General features: G+C 38.1%; 2 protein-coding genes across 24 annotated transcripts in view; both read left to right on the top strand.

Moving 5' to 3' along the window:
• Positions 1-22,037, top strand: part of mbl (splicing regulator muscleblind) — a 222,622-nt gene that overhangs the window by 66,423 nt on the left and 134,162 nt on the right. For 11 of the 23 annotated variants that reach the window (XM_089261253.1, XM_089261272.1, XM_089261270.1 and 8 more), the window contains exons 2-3: positions 6,349-7,079; positions 7,817-7,849. The exons of 1 other annotated variant lie outside the window; for it this stretch is intronic. In XM_089261253.1, the coding sequence (XP_089117379.1) occupies positions 6,891-7,079; positions 7,817-7,849 (222 nt within the window). In that variant the 5' untranslated portion in view covers positions 6,349-6,890. The remainder of the gene's footprint in view (positions 1-6,348; positions 7,080-7,816; positions 7,850-22,037) is intronic. 11 more of the 23 variants (XM_089261275.1, XM_089261274.1, XM_089261276.1 and 8 more) reach the window with 1 other exon arrangement.
• Positions 1-22,037, top strand: part of LOC149091153 (uncharacterized) — a 75,448-nt gene that overhangs the window by 24,142 nt on the left and 29,269 nt on the right. The window lies entirely within an intron of this gene.

Below are 22,037 nucleotides of genomic sequence, written 5' to 3'. Positions count from 1 at the left end.
CTTATCAAACGGAGTGCAGGGGTTGATTGGTTTGGGGTGGGCTGGTGTGTGTGGGCGTGGTGGCGTGGCAGCCATATAAGCTCTGGTGTTTAACTTTTATCTAATCGCATTTATTGATAGCCAGCAACAGTGGAAGCCGCACTGAGCTTTCTCGCCCTTTTCGCTGGGGCTTCATTGTTTGAGCTTATATTATTATTTTTTTATTTTCGCTTCTTCCACCTTGATGTGTGTCACAGCAGGGCAGGGTGGGTCGCCGAGCTGACCGGCGGGGGCTTATGTTGTATAGTGTTGCAACAGAGCGGTTACTGACCGTTGCGCGGCGCGCCTTGCTACGGCTTCGAGGGCAGCGCAACAAACACTCATTGGGAGTTGTTGCCGCAAGGCGTTCGCGTTCGCTCGTTTCCCATTTCCATGGCGGCCGCGATTATGTGAGGGCTTTAAAAATAGCCAAGAGTCAACTGTGTGCGAATCGCGGCCATGATGCGGGCCACACGGATACCGGCAATTGCATTTTGTTAGTCAGCTTTCGGTTGCCTGGAGCCGGGCTGACTCTAATCACTTGCTCCGATTCGGTTGGAGAACCTATATGTGTTTCGCTTATATGTGGCCGTATATGCAGTATGTACTCTACTTGTAACAACAAATATATACACGAGTTGGTGAGTGCGTTTCAAGTGAGTCCCATATCTAAAAACAAAAACAAAAACAAAAACAAAATAAAAGAGAGGAAAGAAAAAACCTAGAGTACAAATATTAAGCACACATTACACATATGAAATAATGACTTTTCACAACAAGCTGCCAACAGTCGCGGCCCGTCGATGATGACGGCGTCATCGGCTCTTATCAGCGAAGCGCGCTCTCCATTCCGCAGCGGTATAAAATGTGGGGCATGTGGGTTAGGCGTCGCAGCTGAAGAAATAACTAATTGAATAACGAAATTTGGTGTGGAATAGTTTACACATGTTATCGATAGCAAAAGAATAGCACATGTTATCGATAACAAGAGCATAGCACATGTTATCGATTGAATTGTTATTGGTTGTATGACTAAAGACTTATAGCTGTAACATTTTAGAAATTTTCATGATGTGAATAAAAACTATGTATATCGATAACTTAAAAAACAATTATTTTAAATATTTTCTTTATTTTATTAATTCTAACTAATTTGTTTTTAATCAAGCGAATCAATCGAAGTATTTTAATGAGGACTTTGTTTAATTTATTTCATTTAATTATTAATCGCATTAATTATCGATATATAAAAGGACACGATGTTGTTAAAGTAAGCATAAGAATGTTTTATGATTTCATTCTTTGATCATTATTTGAAACAATTTGATTTGAAATAAGACTTATCGATAAATTTATTTCGATAAAAATTTCTGTTAGGGATTTGCGATGTCCCAATTTGATTTTGTATGGTTAAAATAAACCACAAATCAAATGTTGATAATGAAAAATTGATTGATGATAGTAAATCGACTAATCATTTATTATCTAAGATTATAGTTGAAGTAAGAGATAGAGATCTATTCCGCAGATAGTTGATTTTCCATACAAACATTCCATTGAGCTCAATCTCTAGCGATATTTTTAAGGTTATGCAAATACATATACAAGTATATACATATGTATATATGTTTGTATATACATATAAATATGTGTATGTGTATGTGGAAGCGACTTGTAATTGTTGGCGGTTAATTGTTCTCGCATGTGGAACAATTTTCGACTCGATTTTAAGCAGACGCAGCAGCTGTAGCTTTTTTTTATTATTATATTTTCCTTTTGTTTCGTATTGTTTTGTTTTTTTTGTTGGAACAGCTTACATAAATACAGATGAATACGAATATGAATATGTGAATGCAAATATTTAGTGAGTGTGTGTTAACAGCTATAAAAATTAACAGTTTTCGATTTCTGTTTCAGCTGCTCTTTACCGCTCTCACTCACTCTCTCGCTCTCTCCGTTTAACCTTCAAAAAATAATAAAATACACACAAAAGAAAAGCAAAAGGCAAGCATTACCAAAAACCAAATTTAATACAAGACTTAAAACTTGTTGAACTTGTTTGGTTTGCTTTTTGTTTTTTTTTTTGGTTTTTGATTTTGTTTTCTTTCATTTTTGTTGTTGTCTGTTGCCTCCAAAGCAATTTGCATCATTTGGTTTCGTTTTTACTTTTTATTATTATTTATTGTTGTTGGGTTTCGTCGAATCTTTAATGTTTTTTCTTCGGGCCTCTGGCGTAATGTATTAATCTGCTTTTAATCGCAGCCTCAATTAGCAATTAATTAATATCCTGAAATCAGGTATACGCATGGCCATGCATGTAGCCTAGAGGTTGTTTGTAGGTCATCGGATGCTGTTGTCATCGAGTCATCGATATCGTTTTTCGATCATTCTTGGCCCACATTCATAAAAGCTCGCGCACTACTTAGTTGCTGTAGGCAGGTTTATTTTTGTAAGCGCTTTCCACACACACCGAAACTGCCCATAAATTTCTCAGTATATCCAGAACTGCGTCAATGACATGCCCAGCAGCACTAGCTGCGTATCTATATATCTGTCTATCTGAATCCGTATCCATATCTATCTCTATATATATGTGTAGAGAGAGAGATAGGTATTTATTCTATTCGATGTTCAACACGTCCGCTTTGCTGGTTCTATTTGTGTGGGCGCTGGCTGGCGCTGTTTAAAAGTTTCTCCCCATCTACACATATATATACTTGTGTTTTTTTTTCACTTTTTAGTTAGACTAAAAAATAGAATTGGTTGTACGGGAATTATTTAAATAGATTTACTGCAACCCACACATACACATCCAGCCCATAAATTAAGTTAAAATTTGTACTTAATGCTGTTGCTTCTTTTTGTTTTTTATTATTTTGAATATAAACTTGAAATACGGAAAAACAATTTGCAGCTGACATCATGCAGACATCAGACATATATGTATACATATATATATACATTGACCAACTACAAAGTTTATAAAATTATAAATGCGTTTTTTCAGTTTTGCTTTTCGTTTTTATCTTAAAAAAAAAAAAAAAAAACAAAATAAATAAAACCATAGATAATGTAGTGCAAATGTATTGGCATTTATATCTCTGCGTGTGTATTTGAATGGCAAATACAAATAACAAATTGATATCTCATGTGAACGGCCAGATAGCGATATATACTATATGTATATTGTGGCATTTGGGGTTTGGGGTTTAACTTAGAACTGATTTTTTTTTTAGCTATTGCACATGTTGTTCAGGGTTGTGCGTGGGCGAATCATAAATATTTGAATGGAAATTATATTTATAAAAAAAGATTTCATGAAAATGTATTAAGGAAATGATTCCAAAACAAACTTGAAACGATGTGGAAATAAGCTAAAAAAAAACTAGAAAGTCTAAAATTCGGATGATAGGCTTCAACCGATTAGAGTTTGATTGTGTGAATGCTAAAGGAAAATTTAATTCCTGTGGGCTTAAATAACTCAAATATAGTTTAAGCACATATGAAAAATATTTTTAGAAATGTGAAACATTTCTCTTACATCAACTCGCACAAAGAAAAGCTCAAATAGTTTTCATGTGGGCCAACTTATTGGCTTAAGTAGGGATCTTTTCTACTAACAAACAGTCAATATTTAAATAGAACTTCTTCGAATGAAATTTTTTGATTTCGTTACAACAGTTGTCTGATAAGATAAGTTGGTAAAAAAGAGAACAAAAGTAATAGAGCTAACAAGCAATCGGGTGTTACCGACTATAGAATAATTTGTCACACATTTTTAGTATATATTTTAAATTAAATTTATATTTTACATTTCAAGTCATTGCTATTAAGAAAACACAAAAAAGTTTATACGGACATACGGACGGCAAATAATACGGACATTTCACAAAGCAAATATACTCTTTTCACATATGTGAATGAGTATAAATATTGAAGTGCCAAAACAAAAGAGAGAGAAAACAATAAAGCAGACGCAACTGCAATTGAAATGTTTGTGTGCCGTCATCGATGATTGAATCAAATTAATCTCTTTGTTAATTTCATTTCTCGGTTTCGACTAATAATAAACAACTTGCAAATATACCACATATATACATATATAGATATATGTGTATATGGATATATGAATTTATTAATACATGAATGACTACTGCACCGTTAACATTTTTTTACAGTCATTATTTATAGACATTTTGCAATATCTTATATATACATTTTACATATGAACAATATTATAAATAATTTATTTAACAATACAATACAATTCGAGCGGTAAGTGCGTTTAAATTTTTTATTCGCTTTGCTAAAGATGCGTAGTAAGCACGTTAAAAAAAAAAAAAAACAGAAGAAAATAAATATTTAAAGATAAATGCCTAGAAATATTTGATCTATCATCATAGATAAATGATATGCCTATAAATTGCTCTACTTGCAGGTAGAGACAAATCTCTGTCTCTCTCACTCTCTCGCTCTCTATGTTGCTTTCGCTATCAATGATATGAGACAATAATATTTTTAGTTAGTAATTTTATTATTTTGTATTCATTTTTGGTTCGTATTTTGATTAAGAAGGAAATAAAAAATGCCGCTGGGATATAAACGATTATGCCAAATATAAAATATATATATATATATGATAAGTTCTTGCGTAATGAAACAACTTGGCGCACTTTATTTGTAGTTTGTCAATGTGCATTGCTGCTGTTATGAGCCGAGCTTTTGGTTTGGTTTGGTTTAGTTTTTCTTTTTTTTATACCCTGAACCCATTGAAAATGGGAAATCAGGGTATAATGTTTTTGTGTAAAAGTATGTAACAGGCAGAAGGAATCATCGCAGACCCCACAAAGTATATATATTCTTGATCAGCACGACGAGCTGAGTCGATATAGCCCTGTCCGTCTGTCCGTCCGTCCGTCCGTCCGTCCGTCCGTCCGTCCGTCCGTCCGTCCGTCCGTCCGTATGAACGCCGAGATCTCAGAAGATATAAGAGCTAGAGAGCTGAAATTTTGTGTGCATACTCGTGTATACCATACGCAGTACGAGTTTGCTTTATTTTTTCGATAACTCATCCGATAACTTTTTTATCGAGAATAATCGAAAAATTGATTTTGTTTTTTGAGCCTCATCGGAGTACTATTAGACGTAGAGACTTCAGATTTACTGTGTATATATATATGATGAATACAAACATTTTGAATTCAACAGATTTTGGATACCACGCCTCCTTCGCCCTCAATTTGTAAAAAACGTATTTCAAGTACTAGAGACTTGTGCTTTGGAATGTACACACATTTTGACCATATAATTACGCCCTGAAAGTTTCATTAAGATCGTATGTTTACAAAAGAAGTTATTCACCAAGTAAATTCTCATACTATTGCCCAAACTGCAGCGCAGCCCAAGCGCAGTCGCTGCTTACTGCGCAGTTAGCAGAGCGCGGGCGCGTGAGGGTGGATGCATGTAAATGTATGTGTGCGTGCATAAAAGAAGTGCAGAATGATCAGAATATCAGCTTGGAGGGTTCAGGGTATCTCCTAGTCGAGCAGTCTCGACTAGAGTCTTCTTACTTGTTTTTTTTTTTCTTTGAGATATAGAAAATGTAAAAAAAAGAAGCAAACGAAAAGAAAATTTGTGGCAATTGCTGACTGTTGCCTGCCTGGCATATTTGGCTGTTGCGCGCCACGCTCTATATCTAGACATATGTAATCATGCCATATCTATTGCCATTTCAAAAACCCATTGAATAACACGACAAATTGTACAAACGAAGTTGAAGAAATTCATATAATAAACTTACATCTCAGAGTAACTGAATTTATATGAGCATTGGAATTTGAATTTTATTTTATTTTAAATATTTTATAATATTAAAAATCTTTAAATTTACAGATAAAATAAATTAAACATAATTTTTTATTTATAATATTTTTATATATTTTTTTTACAGTTTTTATTTGAGTAAAAAAAGTTGTTTTTAATAAAATTTAACTTTAGCATAAAATTACGATATGAATCTCTTGAATGCATTTTACACTCATTCAGTTCATTGCATCCCCATGTATAAATAAAATTAAAACAACTAACAATAGCTCAAGAAATGCGCGCGCCACTAACAAAGTAAAAAAAAAACATCGCATACACACACACACACACACACACACACTCGCAAACAAACACCCACTCGCACTCACAACTAAATCTCCGTCCTTTTGTCTGTCTCTGTCTCACTCTCTGTTTCTCGTCCATTGTGATCTTTGCAAATGCAGCGTTAACCCATGTGTTTGGTATAAGCCTAAACGTCTATTTCTCTTCTTATTCTCATTTCAGATAATGTAAAATCAGCGTATGCTCAATAAAGAAAAGCTTAAACACACACACAAAAAAAAAAAAAGAACAACAAATTAAAACCAAAAAACTGCTAAACTTACAAACAATATTCAAGTTAAAGCGTATTTATATTATATAAACGTTTGTTCGAATCAAAATTAAACTATATACAACTCTTAGCCACGATAGGCTTCAAGTACCCTAAGCTATTAGCTATTCCCAAGCTTTGTAAACAATTAAAAAAAAAAAAGCCAACAAAATACAAAACAAGAACTCATGCAAAGCGCTAAACATCTATGCTAAATATATATATGTATACCTTATATATATAGGTGCTGATCTGTGCTAAGAGCTGTTTATCATAAAACAAACGAAAAGTAACCCGAAACAAAACTTGTTGAAAGCCAACGTCATAAAGTAAAACGCGCAACATTTCTAGTCGCCAGCTAAGCTACCTATAAAGTCCCCCAGCTAAAGCAAAAACTATAGTTATATATACATACATATATACACATATATAATACTGAAGAATTGCTGCTGCGATGGCCAACGTTGTCAATATGAACAGCCTGCTGAATGGCAAGGACTCGCGCTGGCTGCAGCTGGAGGTCTGCCGCGAATTCCAGCGCAACAAATGCTCGCGCCAGGACACCGAGTGCAAGTTCGCCCATCCGCCGGCCAATGTTGAGGTGCAGAACGGCAAGGTTACCGCTTGCTATGACAGTATCAAGGTCAGTATCCAAAAAACACCCAACCAACCTGCCTATGATTATACACATCTATCTATATACATATATGTAAAATATATATATATGTATAGAGTGCAGACAAACCCCATTAACACTTTGCTTCTATCGTGTATCGTGTATGGAATGTAGCTTGTAAGCTTTTATTTATTACTCTTAATACATCATGGCTTCAGTACTCTACCCCAAGCCATACCTCCCACACCCCCACAAAAAAAGAAACCTATATGAAAACCCATTGCAGTTCCAATAAAGTGGATCTTGTCGCGCTTTTGTTGTTTGTGCTTATGTGCTTATATATTGTTTCTCTTTCATTTTTTTTTTGGTATATACTCTGTGCTTATTATATATAGTTAGTGGCTGTCTCTCTGTCTGTCTCTCTCTCTCCCTCTCTCTCTCTCGCTCGCTCTCTGTCTGTCACACTCTCTTTGCTGTGCGCTTCTGAGCCTAGACTTGAGAGAGCTTGCGGCTTGCCCCTAGGCCCCGGCGGCAGCTTTTGTCTCTGCGCTTGTCTTTGTGCCTGTGCTTGACCGACTCCTTGCTAAGCTATCGAGAGATTACCAGAGATCGTATAATAATAAACAAATTCAAAATATTGCCACAAAAACGGTATCGAAAACAAACAAAATTATGCAAAAATAAAATCAAAATCAAAATCAAGTGCTAAAAGTGTTGAAGTGAAATTCCAATAATTTAAATAACTAACAAATTTGAATGTTTAGGCCACGCACCTCTTAGAGATGGATAACTACAAGGTAAAAACATAATATTATTCAATATTTACATTAAGTTTCTATTATTCTTTTATACTTTACTTAGCATTAAGCACTTACAAGACGAAATCGTTTAAACAATTTCCAACAAAGTTGAGTCGGTTGATCAACTTTCAGTTTTATTTATTTTGGTTTTTTGGGTTCCATGCTGTTCCTAAGCTCTTTGACATTGTCCGACGCAAAATCAAAGCGTATTTGCCGGCATCCTTTTTCTGTTAGCCACCTTCGCTTTTCCTTTATTCTTATTTTTTTTACTGCTGAACAATATTGAATTTTCGCCGTTGAAACGCGAAAAATTAGCTGTGAAAAAGATTGGAAAAGCAAACGCACAAAAACAAAAGCGTCAAAGCTGCAAAAGTTTGTTCCTTACTCTCTCTCTCTCTCTCTCTCTCTCTCTTGTTTTTTTTTGTGTATTTTTTTTCGGCATTTTTCAGCACTTTTTTCGCTCAGCTTGACGTCCACGACAACAACAGTTACACAGAGGCGGAAAAACAAAAGGGCGACAATACCTTGACAATGTCGTGGGCTATGCGGAAAAATTAAGTTGCCCGGTTTGTTGTTGTTTGCTTTATTAAGCTCTCTCTCTCTCTCTCTCTCTCTCTCTCTCTCTCTCTCTCTCTCTCTGTGTGTGTTTGTGACAACATTGCTGGCAACACAAACAACAACAACAACAGCAACTATATAAAATGGCTGCATAAAGTAAAGTATTTTATATATAGTACTTGCTTAATGCTGACAAAATGCCGCCTCGAACCTCATCATCAGCATTATTACGATGATCATTAGTATTTGTATCATCATCATCGTCATCGTCAAATTTGTGACAGCATAAAAAATTACAATTTCTTGTTGTTGCTGCTGTTGTTGTTGTATTTTTGGAAAAAAGTTCGTAGTCGCCTTTTCGGGCGTCAGCCATTTGCCACTTGTTTGGTTAACGGCTGCGGCGCGCCGCTTTTGTTATTTTAACAAAACCCCAAAGCGTGGAGTGGAGCCTTAAAGTTAGCCAGACCCCTGGCACGCCCACCCACACACACACACACACACACTTTGGCCATTTTCGACCCGCTCCTCGTCTAGGCCGCGCCTGAGTGTGCAAACAATAGTTAAAACTGATGTTTGTAAGTAGCTCTTGGTTTGTTGTTGTTGTTGTTGTTGCTGCTGTTGTTGCGCTTTTGTTTTTGTGCTTTTCACGCCTGTCCTCACGCGCAGCGTCCTTAATTGAGCCACTGCCACAGTTGAGGCTGAGCAAAAAATAAAAAAAACAAGGCGAAGTCCGTCCCAGTCCTTGCTTCCGTCTCTTGCCATTTTGATGGCTGTTTGTTTTTGATAAACACTTTAATAGAAGCATTTCCGACTACTTGAAAAGTATGATGCTGAAATATTTTACAGTATTTCTCTGTATTGCTCTTAACTTAAAAAACAATATATATATATATAAGAATATACAAATATTTTGCATAACTATTCAAAGTGATTTTCGATGGTTTCTATTGAAAGTTTTTCTGAATATAAATAGAATAAATTTCAGATTTCGCATTCTATGGGTTCCTCAAATCATGATATATCTGCTCATATCTAATCATTGAAGATTTATTTAAATATATATATGTACATTTAAAATCAGAATCAATCTACATTGCCCTTCAGTCTAACTTATCTTACAAAATCTTCCAACTCCATTAGAGCTCTATTATAATATATTTAAAAAATTCAAGTAAACCCTGCGCTGGCTAGCCTTGCAATCTGTTAAGCCCTTGGCCATTGCTTGGCCCAGGCCACAGCTGGGTCGAGTGATAAGCTGCTGCTGATGCTGATACCCAACCAAAATTGAAAGAAGAAGAAAATGAGTTAGCTTTCGGCCTGTAACAGCTGCGAGCTCAAAATGCGAAAGCGAAAGGACACACAGATACATGTACATTAGGGCAGCTATACATACATATATATGTATGTATATATAGTATATTTGTATATGGCGAAGTTGTCCGCTCGCCCCATGGGGCTTCAGCTTGCGCCCGCTAGGCAGCTGGCAAATAAAGCTCAGACATTCATTGCCCACAAATTAATTGTGTTATCCTATTAATTAACTATGCAGTAAAGTTGCCGAGCAATTTGGTTCGCTGAGAGAGTTTTTCTGCCCAGCCGCATGACACGAGAGCGCAAGAGTTTTCTTCTCGTATTTTCCCTGGCTTGCCTTGCCTTTCCCTTCCATTCCTTTCAGATTACTTTTTTTCGTGCCAGGCTTTTGAGTGTGTTGTAATTGTAGCTGAGTGTGTTTGTACTCATTTTCACCTCTTTTTTCCCCCCAGAGTGTGGTGTGCATGTGTGTGTGTGTGTGTGTGTGTGTGCTTGACACACAAAACGGGAGAGGCATGCGGCATGATGAGTTTAAATGTGTAACGAACTTAAACGTGCAAGTAACCAGCATATAATGGCTGCCAACCAGTTTAAGGACAAGAGGCCTACCTGGATGAATATATGTATGTGTGTGTGTGTGTGTGTGTGCGTGTGTGGGTGTGACAACATTTTCCATGTGGCCACGGCACTAATTTATAGTTAAGTTGCCGCATTGTAGACTTTTCTAATGGCATTCGCTTGACAGAAATAATTGAAGGGGAGAACTAAAATGAGCTCAAGCAAAGTTGCTTTCAATAAAATATAAGACGACAACTGGGTCAATGGCATTGGATTGCTCTAATGCGAGTGAATTACTTTGAATGTATTTAAATATATATATTTTTAAATATATTTTAGTCAAATTAGAGCTGGGCAAGTGCTGATCCGTTTGATCATAGTTGATTATTTATCCGGCTTGAAAAGTTGACCCTTTCACAAATTGGCATCGTTTCAGTGTTAATTTCCCCTCAATTTAATTTGACCACAATGAGCCACACACATACACTTACAAGAGTGCGATAGGACTGGGTCGTTCGGTCACCCATGCTCAAGGAGTAAAAATCGCCATGGCCACAACATAAAACATTTTCCGGTTTATAATTTTCTTGTCACAACAATTTTCACGCCATGCTCGGCCGCCGGCGCCTCCTCGTTGCTGTTGTGCTCCTCCTGCTGCTCCTGCTTCTCCTGCTGCTGCTGCTGCTGCGTGCCGTTGGCTGCTTTTGGTGGCACTTTATCCGGCTGGCTTGGTCGCATTTTGCGTCCTTTCGCCTTTCGCGTGCTTTTGCTACTTAACCAACTGTAAAGCTCTCGGCCATATTGTGTGGCACCTTATTTTTCTATTATATTCTCAACACTGGCTGCTGTTGCTGCTGCAACATATTTCCACCAGGCCACGCCTCCAGCTTCTCCTCTAGCCGGGCAACAAAAGTCAAGTTTCTATGCCATGCAAATTATGAGCTGGGGCAGAAAAAAAAAAATTGAAATGAAAATAAAAATATATAAAATAAATAAAAAATAAAAGAGCCGCAAAAGAGAATGAAAATGGCAACTCTTCCGTTCGTTCGGTGGTTGGGCGATTGGGTGGCTCGGGTGGATTCAGTGGCTTCGCGCAGAAAGTGATGCCGAACAATATGCGCGCCACTTTGAAGTAATTTTGTTTTAGTTTTCGCCACGTTGTTTATTTCTATTCCATTTTGCAGTTGACGCTCGAATTTCCGGCCGCCTGCAGCGCCTGTCAGTCGGAAATACTTTGGTAATTAAATTTTAAAGACAACAGGAACTGACTGTGGTTCTTGTTCTCGATCTTGCTCGCTCGCTGAAATTCAATGTCATCCAATTATTTTTAATTATATATTCGCTTTCTCGACTTTGCTTTGCGTTTGCGTTTGGCCAAACCAATTTGCCCTCGGACTAGAATCGATAATAAGCAAAAGCCCGGCACAAAAGCCAAGCGACATTCATGATATTTATCGTAAAAATAAACAAACGCGACCCAAACAAATCGGAGACCAACTAGAGAAGAAAAAGAAGAAGAGAGGCCGAGACAATATCCAATTTGAATAAAAAGAGAGAAGAGATGAGAGTTCCAACTGCTCTCCACTTGCCTCAATAGTTTGCTTAAAGTGTGCTCTGAATGGCAGCCGAATGGACTGAATGAAAGACTGAATGATTGAAAGAAAGTAAGCCAAAAACTTTGTGCGGTTGTTGTCATTCGAACCCAAAGAAATCGCAAACTAAAAAATAATTGCAGCCAAAATAAAAAACCAATTTCGAAATCATATTGAGAGCTATCAATGACGACCACATTGAATGTTTCATAAAGGAATAAAAATAAAACGAATTGCGTGTCTATACAAATTGTAGCAAAAGAAATGAGATTGGAAATAATGAGATTAATATTTATTTGGTTAACTAAACAGCTTTTGCTGAACAGTGAAAGAACTTTAAAATTTGATCAAAATACATTGCTAAATGCAGGGAAATATAATTTATTTAAATATTGGACGTTAGAATTAATATAAAATTTAGAATCAAATTAAAAACCCCAGTGGTAAATTTTTAAATAATTTCTAATTTTATACCATTTTAATCTCTAATAAATAAAACTAATTTTATGTTAATAAAAACTCTAATAAATAAAATTAAAATTGCAATATGGACCAATTAAAATGCAGCTGGAGTAAGTCTATTATGAATGCCATAGCAGTGAGCTTTTGTTAGGGACACAGCTCTGCTGACAACTTTGCACTATAGCAACCAGCTTTTGTCTGTTGCTGCTGCTGCTGTTGCCATTTCTCCTAATTATGGATTAACATAGTAACTCAAAGTTTTGACTTTGCTGCAGACACAGTTGCAATGCGATATAATTCCGGACACAGCCGCCACCTCTGAAGCTCTACGTAAATCTGTGTTCAAATGGACTGCACACCCACACATAGAGAGAGAGAGTGGGGAATGGCAAGACAGAGGAGTCGCTCGCTAATTTGTTATGCCTTACACACGTTGCACTTTCGAATTCCGGAACAAACTTCAAGTCAATAACTCAGCAGCTGGTTGTCAGGAGGCACCCGCAGGAGCTGCAGGAGCTGCAGAGGCACTTAATGCATTATGCAGCAGCAAGTTGTGGCATGTCCTTGCGCAGCAAATGTAAGTACTCTGCGAGGCGAAGCAGAGGCTAAGGCAATGGCAATGGGGTGTGGGCATGGCGCACACATGTGCAGTCTGTGCAGTCATTTCGCAGTTGCTGAAACCTACACAATTCATTCGTCCTGGCTGCTTCCGGCGTCCTGCGACCGGAACGACGTGACTGCAGCAGCAGCAACAGCAGCGGCAGCGGCAAATCGAGCGGGCATGGCATGTCTTAAATAAAATAAATGGCACATTATCAATATAAACAAGAGGAGGACGTCGAGTACGCGAGCTGCAAGCGTAAAGTTGTTAAGTTACTTAATCCAACAAATGAAGCAACAGACACGGCGAGGGGCGGCGCGTGGGGGGGGGGCGGGCCGGGGTTGGTTATGTGTGGAGCGAGCTGTACGACAAGCTAAACACAGTCACGAGCCTGACAAATTGCCGTCTGACTCCAGACTCCAGACTTCAGGACTCCACGACTCCACGACTCTACTTCCACTTGCTGCTGCTGCCGCTGCTGCTGCTGCGCCCTGACCAACAAACAAATTTGGCATTCGTTTCTTTGCTCTATGTCACATAGGGGCGCAAAAGTTGGCCAAGCAAATAAAAACTAATGCCCATTCGCGATGAATATAAATGCGTTTGCTTCAGCTGCAGCGACGCGACAAAAACTTATCGCTGAGAAATGTCGCAAGTTCTCTAGTTTTTCGCAGTGCGCATCAAGTTTTCATGAGCTGCCACGCCCCACACGAGGCGTTAATACAGTCGCCCTGCAAGGCAAGTGTCAAAAAGTGCATATGGAATTAAGTCGGAAGCGGGAAAGGGAGTCGAAGTTCTAGTTGCATCGAGAACTTGTCGAAAATTTTGATTTGCATTTCATTGGATGAATTAAATATTCATATGCGATTGTCAGTCAAACGGACAGTAGCTCGACTCAGGTATTTCGGTATTTGTCGCAAGGCAGCTCGTCTAATGGATTATGCTCAAAAGAAATGAAATGCTTGATTGAAATTGAATGAAAGTGATATTGCTGCACAACAGTCGCTAGATTGATGAGTGAAAAGCTCAAAGATAATGCAAGTGTTGGACTTGAGTAATACAACGACAAAAATATAATAATTCTATAGCATTTCTATGTGACGAAAAAGAATGCAAATTCAATCAACAGTTACACAATAAAAACTTTCTTTAAACACATTTAAAGACCGAAAATTCAACGAAGTTTTGACGCTGATTGAAAGTTTGCTGAGCTTTAAGCCTTTCAACCGCAACAAACTCATTGTCTGCACAGTTTACCCCACTCACTGAGCGGCGAACGTCTGTGTGGAGCCTCTAACGACAGCTAAGCGTCAAACTGGGGGAAACTTTCGGGTGGGTGGGAGATGTGGGATGCGAGATGTGAGATGTGAATGGGAAAAACGCTTGCAGCGCTGAAAGAAAATCGGGATCAATAAAAACGTCATTCAATTTATTTTCAATTTTGCGGAGCGGCAGCGGAAAACGCGAACGAATGGAATGGAATGGCATGGAATGAAACGTGGCATAGAAAGAGTGCCTAACAAATAATGGCAGACAGAAAACGCAATAAATTTAAAGAAGAAAAGCAGAGAGGTCTCTCTCTATCTCTATCTCTCTTTCACTCTTTTGCTTTATGTGTGTGTGTGTGTGAGCAATGACAAAGTGCGAATAGAAAGAAACGTTAGGGCACATGGATGTGTCTGTCTGTGTGTGTATCTCTCTCTCTCTCTCTCTGGTTATATCAAATAACTTTGACTTTACACATTATTAAACCGCAATGCCGACAGCTGCAGCGAGCGGTGCAAGAAATAAAGTGAGACAAACAAACAAAGCACATTTGTAAGGATCTCGAAGGCGAGGCACCAGGCACAAAGCAGCATGCAGCAGGCACAAGTTGCATTCACAGGACGCGCTCCTGTTGCACTCGTTTGTTGCAACTGCAATGCCTGCTCCATCGTTGACGACGACGACGACGACTTTTTACACTTGACAAAGCTCAACAAACAATTGTCAGCCTTGTCGTCCGTGTCGTCCGTGTCGTCCTTGTCGTCCTGGCTGCGGCAATAGCTATCAGAGCTGACTGGCTGCGGCTCTCATTGTCTTGGCTGTTAAATTTTTGAACAGAAATTGATTAAAGCGCCACAAATTGTTTGTCAAGAGTGCTTTAAGCTCAAGCTATGCCATTACTTTCTCACTGACTCGCGCTCACTCTGCCTCCCTCTCTCTCTCTCCCTGTCTCTCATGTGCAGCCGGTGCCTCTCTGTCTTGGCCGTGGCGCAGTATCTGCGGCTGCAGCATTTTCCTTTGCCGCTGGCATTGCGGCAAAGTCAATGAGTGGCAATATGCCACCAATAATTCAGGTCACGCGAGTTGTCGTTGGCGTCTTGCTCCTGCCGCACAGTGGGGCAATGCTCGTGAGTTTTTGTGATTCAATTATATTTAGATAAGTCAGCGGAAATTGAGCTTTTATATAACATTAACTTGCATTAAACATCAAACAAGAACAAGAAATCTAGACAAACTTAGCTTGGGTTTTTTTTAAAATATTTTTATTCATGTATATTTGTGAGCTTTTCTAATATTTGCAATCATAAAATAATAATCTCGATGAAAAAACTAAGCTAAATCTGTCTTATCCAGCTGATAGTATGATAACATATTTAATTTTTGTTTAATTAAAAGTTTGTTAACATGTTTTCCGCTTCCTGTTTTATTTTATTTTTTTTTTTATAAATTTTTGTTTATCAATTAAAAGTGTGTACATTTCATTAACAAGTTTTCTGCTACCTGTTTTTTGTTTTTATTTTTTATTTTATTTTATATTTTTTTTATTAAAAACTTGTTTATTTTTTTATTTTTTCTGCTACCCGTTTCATTTGTTATATATTTTTTAAAATACAAGTTTGTATATAGCAATCAACGAGTTTTCTGTTATTCTTAGCAGCAATTCAATCGAGTTTTATTTGTATATTTTAATTTATTTTCCATGATTTTCGCTTCACTGTGCCGCAACGTCTTGGACTCTGCCAGGATGTCGCTTTCTTCGGCGAACGGCGCCAGTTTGACTGTCGCTCTCGGTCGCAGCGTATATGCGCTGTCTCGCTCACTCCTAGGCACGCTGGCTCGCTCAGCTGCGGTTGCCTGAATTGCTGCGGGTATATTGTGGAATTTTCTATTGCCTTTTTCAGCACAGAAAGAGAGAGGAAGAGCGGTAGAGAGCCGTTGCCTGCACCCACACATAATACACTCTCACACACACACACACACACATGTACGCTTTTCCATTGTGTGTGCTGACATCGTTAGGCCATTCTACATTTAGCGTCTCGCAACTCTCTTCTGTTGGGCTGCTGCAATTTTAATGAAGCTGCGGCATGCGGCATGTGGCATGTGGCAGGCGCCTTCAAGTTGCACGCGCCATTGGCGCAACTTGCGCTTTTTATGCTGCGCTTTTTGTTGCTGCTGTTGACATGTTGTTGCGAGGCCTTGGCTGGGCCATTGTGGCGAAATGAGCCCTATATACGAGCCTTCGGTTCGCCCATTGTGCGGAGCCACAGCTGATGGGGAAACTCAATTTCAAAGTGGTCAGAGCTTCAATTCCAGCTTCCAGCAGCAGCGGATCGAAATGGTCGAATTGAAGCCAGCAGCCGTCTGTCAATTGGAAGTTCAATTTTTGGGCTAATCAATGGATGCCGACCAGACGCATGAGGCAGACGTTCAAGAGTACTTCTTGCACAGCCACACACACACACACACACACACACACACACACGTGCACATGGCATGTCTGTTTGCTGCTGACCGGGCTTGGCTTTGAATAAATGCCATAATTTATGGTCAAAAGTTTGCTTGTGCACACATTTTGCGGAAACACTTGAAGCGCAGCTATTTAGCAACGGCTCTTTGATGATAATAACCATCGTAATGACGTTGCAGATGACGATGATGATGATGATGCCAGCCCACAAATGCCATGACCAATCCCCAAATGCAGTTCATCTGAAAACTTTGCTCGGTTACGTTTCGGTGTCCATTAGTGTAATTTAGAACTCAACTTCACTTGAGTTTGTGTGAAAATTTCGATTAAAAAAATAAAAAGAATAAAGAAGAAGAGATAGAGATAGAAATAGGAAGAGATTTTCAATTTACTTAATAGTTAAGGGACAAGACAAGCGCATCAAATTACAAAGATCCCTAGACAGGTGGCTGCACCCGAATAGTTCTGCTCGAGGGAGCTGCTGCTGCTGCTGCTGCTGATTGTTGTTTGTTTTGGTCTTCGGTTCGTCGTCTAATGAAAAAGGAGCAATCGCATCATCACAAAAATGCTAATCAACAACGAAATCGATAAATGTTTGAATAAGTGTTTGAATTCTGTTTGCGGAGCGACAATGCACACAATTGAGGCCAGGGGCGATACGTGGCTGAAGGCCAGAGAAATTCTCGCTTTTCCCCAATTCGATTTGCATATTATGAGAAAAGCGACAAAACAAGAAAAAAGAACGAAAACTGACGCCGCGCCGTTTACGTGTGTATGTGTGTGGGTGTGTGTGTGTGATTGGAAGGCTAACTACAACTGTGTTGATGACGAGCTGATAGTTAAATTTCTTTCAGCAGGGGAATATTGGTTAGGCAAAAAATTAATTCCATAGAAATTCACGGAAGAAAACTATATATATAAATTAAATAAAACTGATAATGGAATTGGTTTTTGGTAGTTATAGATATTAGAATTCAATTATTAAAAATCACAAAAGAATAATATTTGTGTATAAAATTAAATTAAATATACAACAGCAATATTATATTAATAAAAAATATATATCTAATATAAATAAATATGTTAATAATTAGAATTAAAAATCTATAAAAATTAAAAAAAAAAACGATTTAATAGAAAAAAAAAATAGATATTATAAAAAGAGATAAACATTTAGCAAAACTTTAAGCAATCAGTATTCTCTAATTCATTCCGATTATGGTTCTTAAAAAAATATGACCTTGATTTATTTAAGCAAATTTATTTAAAATATTTGCATATGTCATTTTACTTCTTTTTTACAAATTCCTATTTTCTTTTACAATAAATTCAGGTTTTTTGTCTTTATTTGACCATTTTGTCCCAATAATAACAGAACCGTCAAATATTTTATCCCAACTCCTGCTTACGTCCTCAGGCATATCCACAAACAATCGTTTTCAAATCTCTCCTTCTGTGTGCTACCTTCAAATGGCAAATTTTAAATATGTATATTTAATCTGAAAGCAGATTAGAAATAATCCTAATACGCTTCCATAAAACAGGTCAAATGACTCCAATTGTTGTTTATCGTTTTTAACATAAACATTTTCAAATATTGCAATAAAATTTAAAAAGAAAGCATGTGATAATACACGCAGTTCCCTTTGGTAATTACCTCCATCAGCAGATAGATATTATACTATACGAAGTAGATATCCTGCCTATTCATATCCATATCAATAACATTTTAAGCACACTCATCAACCCAATGACAAACAATTTCTACACGTGCCACAGAGCACGAATCCAATATGATAACACACACACAAGCACACACACATACACAGACAGACGAATAGACACGTATGTGTGCAGGATTCTGGCTAAAGATGCGCAATCAATGGATTACTTCCGCTATGGTTGCTTAGAGGCCCAGCCACAAAATAGCAACAACATTTTTCGCAGTAGCACAATAAAGGGCAGATAGAGCAATGTGTGTGTGTGTATGTGTGTGTGTGCGTGTGTGTGTGTGTGTGTGTGTGTGTGTGTGTGTGTGTTTGAAATCAATATGCTAGTACACTAAAGCATTGACAGCACAATTTAAGTTTGTCTAGCTAAGAGCAACAAATATATACTACTATGAAACATACATACATACACATATAAAGTTCTATATATTTAGATGTTTATCTTATATATAAAATACTATTTCTATTTTTTTTTTTTTTTGCTCGTATTTGCTTAAAATTGAAAATGCGCAAAGCGACTGTTTAAGCATTTCAATTGATATCCATCAGCAAAGTGGCGCAACAAAAAAAAAAAAAAAAAATATATATATATATATACATATATATATGTATATCTGAGTATATATTGAGAAATAGAAAAATCAATTCAATCACGCTTATCAGAGCCAACGAGCTGGGTTCGGGGATGGGCGCTACAAAAGCGACAAACGTCAGCAACAGCAGCTGAGTGGAAAGCGAAAAAAAAAGGAAAATTGTTTACACAAAAAAGAAAGAAATAGAAAAAAAAAATTACAATTCAAAAAGCATTTTCGGTATGTTTACTGCCGCAGCAAAGTAGGCAAAAGTGGGAAGGCAGAGAAAGAGAGAGAGGAATAGCTAGAGACAGAAAGCGCAATGATGACGACAACAATAAAAATTGAAATGGAACTCGAGTCAACGTTTTGGCCATGATTTACGGCTGTCGCTGAGCGAGATTTTTATCCTTTTTGAATTGTGCTAGCAGTTTTTAGACAGTTTTACTGTTTATAACTATGCCAGGCGACACACACACACACACACACACAGACACCCACACACAAACATGGAGAGACGCCATCAAAGTGGCGCCACAGTGTCGCATTGCTGTGCGCATATTTATATCGCTCACTGTTATTGTGTGGGTGGCCCAAGTCGCATTAGCTGCGCATTGTTGTGACAGCGGCTTACTTAAATATTGCCTTATTGATTTTCCTCTCCCTTTATCCAACGTGCTTCTGGTTGCTGTTGTTGCTGTTGTTGTTGCTATTTTTATTGCCTGCTCTATGCTGATCTACAAGTGCGTCATGAGCTGCACTTGTGCAGCTACTAAAGTTGATTGCTGAAGTGTGCGGCAGCAGCTGAAGCTCGTAGCAGCCAGCTTTAGTGCGCCACTAAGCTAGCTGACTGCTATGCAACGGCAGAGTAAGACTTGCTTAAGAAGCGAAAGTGAATGCTAAAAGTATTGCAATACATGTTTGCATAAATCAACTATTGGAAAGGTTTTGCATTTGGATTTAAATATGCGCATTTGTTTAGACATACCGTTGTATTTATGAATAGATAAATGAAAGGTAAATATATAAATTAAAATGAAAAATAAATAACAAGAGTTCGATGTAAATAAATGAAGAAAATTATATGAATATAATAGAAAATCAGTGAATATTCATATAGTCCTTGAATGATTTTGAACATGCACTAGATCTGCATATAAATCGATTGTGGCTCCACTCAATGCTTTAAAATATCTATATATATAAATTTAAAAAAATAAATAAATAAAATACAATATATAACTTATCCAATTAGTATATCAGATAACTTTTAAACGTTGTTTCTACTGTCCACTAAGTCAGACAATATGTCAACATGAAACAGAATCCATTGAACTATCACAAAAGCGACTATCTATCGATACTATCGATGTTGTCATCGGTGGTCTTTTAAAAGTTCTGTCAATTCCATATCATTGTTAATAAGTTTTGATTGTCTTGCTTAACATACAGCTTAGAGTTTGCTTAGGAGAAAATGAGCATCACTTAGTTGAGGACTTTTCTGAAAATCCCTGACTGGCTGATCAACTCGCCTTCGCTTGAACCTTATGGTGAATTGCCTGGCGCGCTGATTACACTTGAGTGACTCACTTACAGCCGCACTTTACTACACACACACACACACACAGCAGCCGCACTCATACAGATTAACATTCTATCTGCGCTTCTATCGCCATTCGTGACGTCGACTTATGGCCAACTTTTCAATCACTTTCCAAGCGATTAAACAATCAGCGGCATTATAATCTCAGCACAAAGAGTCATGTATCATACCCAGTTGCACTCTGAGAGTGTGCCTGTGTGTGTGTGTGTGTGCCTGTGTGTGTGAGTGTCTCTGTGTGTGCGAGATTTTCTTTTTTGCGCTGTCAAACATGATTTGCATATGCTGCCTGTGGCTTTTGCTTTTGGCTAGAGATTATGGATTAGCGACTCTTCGAATTCGATTCCCATTTGAGTTTTTGTTCGTTGCAGTTTCTTTTTTTTAGCAGCAGCAGTTTGCAAGTTTTCCTCTGTCTCTTTCGCTTGAGCTTAGCTCAGCAATTAAAAACAGGCTGGCAATTTGGCTTGGTCACACGATTATAATAGTCTTTGGAAATTATGAACTCGAATTAGCATTTCGGTAGAGTGCTTTTGGTTTGGCTGCCAACTGGCCAGCAGATAATTGATTGTGGTTACAAAACGATTTCCTGCTTGCGAGGCGATTATCTAAGAGCGGCGCTTACTTCGGGCCACTTTTAATTCAGGCATTCATTAAAATGACATTTATTTTCAAGACCCCACACACGCGCACAGGCACACACGCCCACTTAGTGCCTGGGAAATGGGCTTAAAAAGCCATTATTGTCAACATTTATAATAGTTTGCTGGCGCCCGGACGTGAGGTGAGGCAGGCGAATGTGTCCTTTGCTTACATTTGCCTTACGTTTCCTGAGACCTGCCTCGGCATTGTGTCTGTGTTTGTTTACCTTACACTTGAGTGGCATAAAAACACTCGCACGAACACTCACACAATATACCCACACACAGACGCACACACACACTGTGGTGCGCACCTGCTTAAAGGCCGAGGCAGACAGCCTCAAGTGTCAGGCCGAGTTCTCTTGCGGGTTGAGCACCTTCATTGAAAACAATTTGGCCTATGCTGCGTATGAGTAATATATGAAGTGTGTATAGGTGTGTGTGCGAGTGTGTGTGAGCGTCTTCGGTGTGTAGAAGAAGCTGAAGAGTGCCGCAGCTGGGATTGCTGAAACTTGTGTGGATAGATTAAGTATGTGTGCGTGCGAGTGGGTGTGGGTGGAGGGCAACCGGAATGTAGCTCGCATCATAAATGTCAACAGCTGCGCGTCTTTATGTTCTCTGCGAGCCTGAGAACTAATTTGGTCGCATATGGAAACTCTGAAACGCTTGGAATAATGTGCAGCAATTTGATTTGAACAGCCTTTTGAAAGCCCGCATTCTCCAAGGACTACTTAGTAGTGTGCGTATATAACTCTTGTTTATAGTCGCAGTGGAGAGAGAGAGAGTGAGACAGAGGGAGAGGGAGTGAGTGATGTATATAATCTCTT

This window comes from Drosophila navojoa, chromosome 5 (genome assembly GCF_054131105.1).
Source record: "Drosophila navojoa isolate 15081-1374.11 chromosome 5, UAZ_NAV_1.0, whole genome shotgun sequence".
NCBI classification, from domain to species: Eukaryota; Metazoa; Arthropoda; class Insecta; order Diptera; family Drosophilidae; genus Drosophila; species Drosophila navojoa.
The sequence above is the reverse complement of the archived record's forward strand: the minus strand, read 5'-3'. Positions and strand labels throughout refer to the sequence as shown.